The sequence below is a fragment of the Delphinapterus leucas genome, chromosome 8 (genome assembly GCF_059928025.1).
Source record: "Delphinapterus leucas isolate spDelLeu-1000000601 "Yukka" chromosome 8, BTC_Dleu_Yukka2, whole genome shotgun sequence".
Taxonomy (NCBI): Eukaryota; Metazoa; Chordata; class Mammalia; order Artiodactyla; family Monodontidae; genus Delphinapterus; species Delphinapterus leucas.
Genome location: NC_143136.1, coordinates 3,050,079 through 3,058,997, shown reverse-complemented (window position 1 = coordinate 3,058,997; position 8,919 = coordinate 3,050,079). Strand labels below are relative to the sequence as shown.

The following is an 8,919-nucleotide window of genomic DNA, read 5'->3' as shown; positions in this document are numbered from 1 at the left end:
AAATGGACCAGATGGGCTTCCTGGGCAGAGGTGATCGGGAAGAGCTGGGCACAGAGCCCTGGACGTGCAGGCCCACGTTCAGAAGTTGGCGGGAGGCCGAGGACGGCCAGTAAGATAGGACAGCCCGGAAAGCGAGTGTTCCTGAGGTTGAGAGGGGAGAGCCTTTTAGGAGGGAGAGAGGGATAACACCCAAGGAGTGCTTCGCTGGAAGGTTGAGTAAACTGAAACAGAGATACAGCCACTGGATTTGGAAACATGGACGTCACTGAAGCTCTTGACAAGGGCAGGGGTGGGAGCAATAGCCTGACTGGAGAGGAAGAAGAGAAGTGAAAGGTGCCAAAGCAGTAACAGTAAGTGTAGACAATGCTTTCAAGGAATTTTGCTTTAAAGCAGAGAAATGAAGCAGAGGTTAATAGGGTACGTCGGGCCCGGGAGGTTTTAGCTCTTCTTTTTCTATTTATTATTTATTTTATTTTATTTTTTTACTTTTTGGCCCTGCCGCGTGGTCTGTGGGATCTTAGTTCCCCGACCAGGGATGGAACCTGCGCCCCCTGCATTGGAAGAGCAAAATCTTAACCACTGGACCACAAGGAAAGTCCCTCTTCTTTTTCTAGGTGGAGATGTTACAGCTTGTTTGTAGGTCAACGAGAATGACCCAGAAGGAAGGAGAGATTAATGATGCAGTGCAGAGAGCAGGGTCACTGAGCAGGTCCGAGGGTATGGGACCCAAAGCCCGTGCGGAAGGCTGGCACCACACTGCATCACGATGGAAGGCAGAAAGCCTCGGCAGAGGTGCAGGTGGGTGTGGTTGGCAGAACAGGGATCCCCGAAGATGTCCACATCCTCATTTCCACGCCCTGCGACTATGTTACCTGACATGGCAAAAGAGGCTTTGCAAGTCTGATTACGGGTTAAGGACCCTGAGGTAGGGAGATTATCCTGGATTATCCAGGTGGTCTCAAAGTAATCACAAGTAGAAAGAAGAGGGAAGAAGTAGGGGACGGTCAGAAGGAAATGTGACTATGGACAAAAGGTCAGAAAGATGCAACGTTGCTTGCTTTGAAGGTGGAGGAAGGGGGCCACCAGCCAAGGCATGTGGACGGCTTCTGCAGTGGGAAAAGGAAGGGAAGTGGATTCACCCTCAAGCCTCCAGAAGGGAATGAAGCCCTGCGTTGGCTTTAGCCTAGTGAATCCCGTCAGACTCCTAGCTTACAGGAGTGCAAGCAAATAAACGTGTGTTGTTTTGAGACACCAAGTTGGTGGCAATGTATGTCATTCATAGAGGATGAAGACAGGGGGCCAGGGACTGAAGTGGGAAGGAGGGGATTCATGGGGAATGACGAAGCAAGGCTAGCAAATGCCTAGAGCAAGGCTTGCAAGGGTTTGTTGGGTACTTCAGAGAGAGGAGGTGGTGTGAAAGTTGTCTGGCAGAATGGGAAGGAACGCAGGCAGGAAACTGGTGGTCCCAGGCCGCACCATAGGCAAAAGCTGCTCTCACCCCACGGAGGCTGACAGTGGTCTCTGCTCTGGGAGCCACTTATATTTGTGAGAAAGAAAAGACACCGCTCTTGAGGGGGTCCCGAGAAGCTGACTCATAGGTGGGAGGGGGCCCAGGGCCAGAGTTCTGACCTTAGGGGGGTCCTGGTCCCAGCAACATCTTTCCCCCAGGTCAGCCTCCTGCACCTCGAATCCTGTGTCTTGGGCTCCCCTGGGCCCCCTTCTAGGACCCCTTGGGAGGACGTGACAAGTGTGGGTATGAGAGTAAAGAGTGGTTCCTCCTAAACAGTCCCTGTCTGATGCTCCCCAGATGGCATCAGAGCTCATCACAGTGGCCTTTGGGTACTGCTGGGAGCTACACGGGACAGACGTCTTACAGGTGGACCTGCTCTCGTGTCCCTGTGGACACATCCTACATCAATCCGACTGGGGCGATTAAGATAATCCCAGGAAAAACTCTCCATCTCTCTTGAGCTCTCTTTTATGGACCTGCCTCCCTACCCCAACCCCTCAATAACTCAACCCCAGTGGCTAAAATTAGGCTGCATCTGGCTATAGCCTGGTGGCCGAGGTCTAAGACTAAATCACCGGGGAGCCACAGTGAAACACCCCTGGTGGCCAGGATCTGCTAGGGGGCTTTTGTAAAAGGGTTCTTGGGAGAGATGTTTTTCAAGCAAAGGCACACACTGGAGAGGAGACGCAGGTGTCAATCCTAAATTGTCACACCTTGACCCGGCCTGGGCACTGCCAACCCAAAGTAAGAACAAGAACAAGCTGCTTTGGGGTCCTGGAGCTGGAGATGCAGGGGCCGGGATACCTGTGGCAGTGATTGCTATCAGCTGACTGCATGCTGTCTGCAGACCCAGGCCAAGAGGGCCATCTCCCTACACCCCAGCTGCCCATCCCATCACCCTCCTTCCAAGGGTTCTGACCTCCTGGGCTCAATTTGGCCTTAAGTCCAAACTGCCTGGGCCGTGAACTGGGTGGGTCTCCATGCCCCCGAGGTCACTGGCAATGGGGAAGCTCCCCCTTCAGTCAAGAAAACTGACCACCTAATTAGACTGACGTCTGCATCAAACTCATGGACCTTAAAACAGACTTTTGAAAGAAACTTCCAAACCACATGGCTAGTAATCAGGCATTTGTTTTATTCCTGGAAGCTCACAAACAAGAGAATGGTCCAGGGACAGGCCGTTTCCCTGTTGCTTAGTTACTCTGGAGACAAACTCCATGCAGTGGTTTCCATCGCCAGGATGCACACAATCCCCAGGGAGTGCAGGCCGGGCCCAGGGACCTGAAGGGGAAACCGATGTGGAATGGGCTGGCAGTAGGGAGGTAGAAGCACCGTCCAACGTGAGACCACGCCGCAGGGTGTCCCATCCACTGCCATTACACTACTTACTTTGCTGACAAAGGGTCAGAAGTTTTAAAACCACTCACAGCATTAGATATGGGAAAAAAATGTGCTTGGTTTAGTCTTTGTGCATTTGACACCTTAATGACACCACAGCATTCAGCAATACTTCAGAAGGGTAACTAACTCTCCAAAACCCTTTACTTAACAGAATTGGAACAACTGAAGGCAACGTAATACACAAACTCAAGTGTGCTAAACACAAGACATACAGAGAGCCATGCTTCTCTCTGGCAGCTCTGGGCAGTGCTGCAGAATGCCTCCCCTGTGTCCTGGCCGAATGGCCAGGGCTGCCAGGACACTTGTGCCCAGCGCTCAGGAGAGGCTCAGCTCCACTCTGTCACCTCTGCCCCCAGGCCCACACAGTGCCTGAGAAGTCTGGGACAGGTGAGAGGCCTGGTAACCCTGCAAGATACTTCCTCCTGCCTGTAGCTCCTTCCCTCCACCCACCAGAGGGCTAGGGGGGCAGGGGGCGGGGGTGGGGATGGTCCATAAACGTTACTCCCTTAAGAAACAGGGGCCTGGCTGGCCTGGTTATCGGGGACTGCCCTGCAAGCATCCACTGGAGGAGGACAGCAAAACTGGGAGATATCCAGGGCCCTGCCCCTGTCCAGATACCTGGACCCCAGGGAGGAGGGACTAGAGCATGGGCAGGCAGGGCCCACCCCTTAGGCCCCAGGCTGCCGTTGGTCACCAAGGTCTCCAGACACTCTGGGCTATGCGGGCGGCGGTCAGGCTGCCCAGGGCTGCGGGCACCAAGTCCGGCCCCTCGGCAGGCGCCCGACTCAGTTCAGCCTCGGGGACCTCCTCCAGGTCGGAGGACTGGTCGTCCCCGGTGCCCCGGGGGCTGGGCAGTGGGGACCCCAGGGCGCCTCCTACTGGCCAGTTGCTCCGCCCATGGGCTCCCGGTGGCCCGGACAGGGCGTCTCCCAGCAGATCCCGGAAGCTGCTGCCCTCGCGCAGCGGCATGGACTCTAGCAGGTGGTTCAGGAGCTCGGCGGCGACGGTGGCGTCGATTGCCTGGCACGTCGACACGAACGTGTGCACCTCGTGCATGCACTGGATGTAGCCGGCGGCGAAGCGCTCGCTTGCTTCCGCCTGCAGCTGCTCGCGTTCTGTGTTCAGGGGTGGGAGGCGAGAGGGCCGCGCCCGGTTCGGTGAGCGGCAACTGACTGCTGTGGCCCGGCCCGCCCGGCCCCCGGGGGCAAGGCTCACCCAGGAGACGCGGGGGGCGCGCCCTGCTCCAGGAGGGGAAGTCCTCGGTCCCGGGCAGGGGCAGGCCAGGCGAACGCGCCCCCGCCCGCGCGCCCCGCCGCCACTCACCGCGCGCCCGGCCCCGCAGCGCGCCCTGCACGCGCCGCACCGTGAGCTCCAGCACCTCGGCGTTCTCCAGCTTGGCCTGCACCTGCGCCGGCGGGAGCGCCCGGTGGGGAGGGTCGGTGAGGCGAGGCCGGACGGCGACCCCCGCCCGCCCGCTCGCCCGCAGCCCCTGGGCGCCCGCCCGCCGGCCTCACCTCGGCGCCCGCCAGCAGCAGCCGCAGCTCCTGCAAGCTCTCGTTGATCCGCGCGCGCCTCTTCTTCTCCACGAGGGGTTTCCGGGCCTGCGGGAAGCGAGCAACTGAGCCCCGGCGCTGCGCGGCCCCCCGCCCGCCCATCCACGGCTACAGCCAGCACCTTGCGGTCCCCCCGCGCCTCGCAGCCGTCCTCATCCTCCCGGGCCGCACGGTCCCGGCCGGGCGCCAAGAGCGGAGCCATGACCCCCACCTCCCGGAGCGCAGCGCGCCCGCGCCCCTGGCAGCGCAGCGGCTCGCAGCCGCCGCCGCCCTCGCCCCCTGGCGTCTTACGCCGCGTCCTCACGCCTGCAGCGGCGCCCGCCCCTTTTATAGCGCCTTATTTGCATCTCAAGGCGCCGATTGCTCGTGAGAGCCAATGGCAGAGGCGTGCTTTGTCTGGCCCCGCCGCCGGGGTCGGCCGGCAGCTGGCGGGGCGTGGCCTGCGGCCGGGGACTGGGGGGTCCAGCCGGGCCCTCCGCGCCACTCCGGCATTGTGGGGCACCGGAGGGGGCGATGACCCGGAGAGCTGTGGCCCTGGGTGCGCTTGTTTCCCTTCCTACCCCGAGCAAGGCGCCCAGGTCTGCGGTGCGTGCTAGCAGGGGCGCATCCATCTGCCCATTCATTCATTCACGCTTGACTTTGTTCACCCAAGGTGCAACAGGAGAGGAACGCTCCTGCCCAAGTGCCGGGGTCCTGGCGGCCAGAGCCACAGCAAAAGCCGCGGTCTCCGGGCCTGGAGGGAGCTACAGGTCCGGGCTGGGGTGGCTGCAGAGCCCCAGGGAGGTGAGGGCCCCTAGGGCAGCGGGGGTGGGAGCGGGCCCTTGGCCCCAGTGCGTTTCTTGCGGACCTGTGGGTCCTGACATCCGAACGTCGACACCGCCTTCAGCCCGCTCAGGGATCCTAGTGGGGCGGGGTCCCCAGGCCCGCCCGCACCGCTCCATCTCTAGGCTCTCCTTCTCGGGTCATCCTCTGTCCCCACAGGCCGTCTGTTCTCTCCTGGTCATCATCGCCCTCACCACCGGAGTTCCCCTCATCTCCTTCTAGTCCCCTTTGCTCCCCGACCCCTCTTTCACTTCCCTTTCCCCCCTCAGCACCCACCGCCGCCCTCCCCTGCCCGCCCGCCCCCGAACCCACGTTCTCTGATTCCCAACCCGAGCTCGCCCTTCCCTGGTCCCCGCCCTCCCTGCCCAACCACCCTTCCCCGCACCCTTGTTTGTTCGCCCCGGTCCCCCTCCCCGCCTCCTGTCCCCCTCGGCTCCCTTTCCCCCCCAGCCCTCCCCCGCTCCCCGCCCGGCTGGTGGAGGCCGCCGTCTGGTCCCCGTAACTTGATGCCCGTGACAGTTGGCAGCTGCAGCCGCTTCGGGCGGAGAAAAGCGGCAGCCTAGCCAAGAGCGACAGGTGTTGGCCGCGCCTTTGTCTTTGCCGCTTTGTCACTCGGGCGGGAGCGGGCGGTGGGTGCGCCTGTGTCCGCCAGACGACCGCCACCCCCACGGCTGGCCGCCCATCTGTTGGCCCAGCCTCCGTGAGGGTGGGGTGCGTGGGCGGTGGGGCAGCTCCCTGGGGACCCCAGCCTGGCCACAGCCCCACCGGCCTAGGTCCACGGCGTCTCCTGGCACAGCCAGAGTACCAATTTGCCTTCAGACCGTGAAGCCTTTGCACACACACAGCCTTACACCTGGAACACGCTGGGATCTCCCTTCAATGGCTGTTTCCTCACTGTTCAGGTCTCAGCTTCCCTTTACCCAATCCTCTGCTTCCCTCCCGGGACTGGGATTGTCAGGGCCTGGTCTGTGCCCCTCCAGGTTACAAGCATCCCTGGGGGTACAGTCTGACCTAGGACCCCTTATCTACCCCCAGCACAGAGCCTGGCCTAGCAGAAGCACTGGGTAGGTAGGGAAATTGAGAGAGTGTCCCAAGCCTAGCTGGAAGGCAGCAGGGGAAAGAAAAATCCAGGGACTGCAGTGTGGTGGGGTGGTAGGACTAGGCCCCAGACACCCACCTGTGCCCCCAGCCACCTGAAGATGGATCTGGCAGCCCTTCAGGTGACTGTTTCACTTCAGCTCCCCGCCGAGGGACCTCCGTAGGTAGGACAAGTTTGGTGAGTGGCTTGATGGTTCCCAAAGTCACCTCACTGACCTCTGTAAGTACCTGGGAACCCCTTCTGCTGATTCTCACCTGGCCGTCTCTTTGCTTTTCTGTGAGCAGGGCCCGGGGACTTCCCCAGCCCTGCGCTGTTCACCCAGGTATGAACCCACTCCTTTCCTTCAATCACCCTGTGTCGTCCTCAGTCTCCCCCACAAGCCAGAAAGCTTAGTTCTCTTCCTCCCATCCTCCCCTGCCTGGTCAGAGACCTGACTACCCTTCCCCCTCTACTCCTAGTGGAGGGACTGACAGAGTGGGGGAGGGGCTTGAGTAGTGAACCCCAAGAGAGCCGATAGCTGGCCTGTAACTTTACTTTTCTTCACCATTTAGACATCACCCCAGGGAAGGAGATCCCACCCCCACCCCAAGAAACTACAATTAAGCTTCTACTACTCTGAGGAGCTCAGATATGGAAAAATAAACTCAGTGATATTTCTTGTACTCTGATTGATACCCCTCCCGTTATTGATTACATTGTTTGAATAAGCTCTCCCTGAAAGGCAGTTTGTATTGGAACAGGATGATCAGGGCTCTGGGGAAGGCCTCTGGGAGAAGACTAGTAATCTTTTCCTGATTGGATGGGGAACTGAATGTGGGAGGTGGAGGAAGAATGATAAAGGCAAATGGTGCAAGCAAAAAATGAAAGGCAACTAGGAACTCCGGGAAAAACAAAAAGCTGCTGAAGAAAAGAAGTGTAATCTTAGTGCTTACTTGGCCCAGTAGCCAATTCTTTCACAGTCAGAATGATGTAACACTGTTCATAGGGTTTCAACATTTTAGAGTCAATCTATAGAAAAGGCAAGGAAGGCTTAATTATGGTTACAGGATATAAAATTGCTTTGTAAAAACAAAAGGACTGATGACAGTTGTCAGGAGAAGGGAGGAGGCTGAAGCATGGGCTAGGGACCTCATAACCCTTGTCTTACATGGGGTGGGGGGATTGAGGAACGCTGTCTAGAGTTAAGGAAGGAGAAATTAAGTACTGGGATATGCCTCAGTCTGACCAAGTACCCTTGGGGAAGAAAGTATAGGAATAGAGCAGGGAGTGTGAGGCAGCAAAATCCTTCTTGGTTAGACTGGAAGTTGCCCAAGGCCTCATCTTCGAAGTCAGCCTCTATTTCCTTTAGTGCGCCCATTGGCTGGCTGGCTTGGCCTTTTCCTCCCAGAAGCCTGGCTACTCCGTCTCAGGACCACCACACCCTTTCTTTCTCCTTTGCATGGCCTCGTCTAGCAGGCACGCTTCCTGCCATTTGTCCCTTGGACTGATCCCCCTTTCAAAGGTTGCCTGAGCACAGACTTCCTGAGCATTTGGGCTCTTTGATCCCCTCATATCCAAAAACAGAGGCCAACAGAGGCTGTGCAGGGCTGCAGTGGCCACAGGGGGACCAGTTAGCAGCAGGGGTGGCGAGCCATAAATCCCCAGGGAACAAAGACAGTGGCCAGCCTACGGATGTCCAGGCCCCTTGTGGGCAATCAGCCCAGAGGCTTGGAGAAGCTCCTTTTGGTTTAGAAATAAGGGGAGCACATGCCCTTGGGGATATATGGTAGATAAAAATGCAGTTAAGAGCCCCCAAAGGCACTCAGACGTTCAGTGAAACAGCCATATCTGGCCACTTAGTGGGTTTGCAGAGGCCTCCATGCTCACTGGGAGGACTTTGCCTCCCCAGCCCCCAAGCACCACTTGGATTTAGGCAGCCAGGACAGGAAGCGGCGTCGAGCCCTCTCTCCTGCTCAGGGAGCTTCTGGAAGGCTGGGCACCAGGGCTGGATCCATTCATCTCCCTGCTCCGACACCACAATACGGTCCTGGTGTGAAAAGTGGGGTGGGGGGGGAGCAGGCCTCCACTGTTTGACCAGGCCCTGCACGACTTCATCGCTGTGGAAGGAAGGACTGGGGGGTGGGGTGGGAGGAGGCTGCCACGCTGCCTGTATCACCTCTGATGGAGACGCGAGGTCCTTTAGACCACTCTGCTTTCAGCCCCATGGCCAGCACACAGGCAGCCAGCCCAGATGAGACAGACTATCCTGGAGGGGGCAGGAAGAGAATGGAGCAGGTGCCTGGGGTCACCGCAGAGTGGACAGGGGCACCAGGGGCTGAGCTGAGTGGCTTACTCCCCATCTGTGAGTGAAAAACCATGGGGGAACGGGACTCCAGGATTAGATCTAAATCGTTGGGAGTTCACTGGGGTGGGGCTGCATGTCAGAGAGACACACAGAGACAGGAAGGGACCAGCGAGAGGCACCCTGTGCAGGGGAAGAGGTGAGGGGGGCCTTTGTGACAGAAGAGTTCCTAATCCAGAATTTCTAGGGTTCT

At 58.7% G+C, this 8,919-nt stretch overlaps 1 protein-coding gene across 1 annotated transcript; it reads right to left on the bottom strand.

Moving 5' to 3' along the window:
- Window positions 1–2,439: 2,439 nt before the first annotated feature.
- Window positions 2,440–4,697, bottom strand: HES6 (hes family bHLH transcription factor 6). The gene is made up of 4 exons (XM_022568332.2): window positions 4,586–4,697; window positions 4,426–4,512; window positions 4,235–4,316; window positions 2,440–4,026 (listed from the first exon to the last, which is right to left on the bottom strand). The coding sequence occupies exons 1-4, from the start codon at window positions 4,664–4,666 to the stop codon at window positions 3,602–3,604; spliced, it is 675 nt and encodes a 224-aa protein (XP_022424040.1). The 5' UTR covers window positions 4,667–4,697; the 3' UTR covers window positions 2,440–3,601.
- Window positions 4,698–8,919: the final 4,222 nt, after the last annotated feature.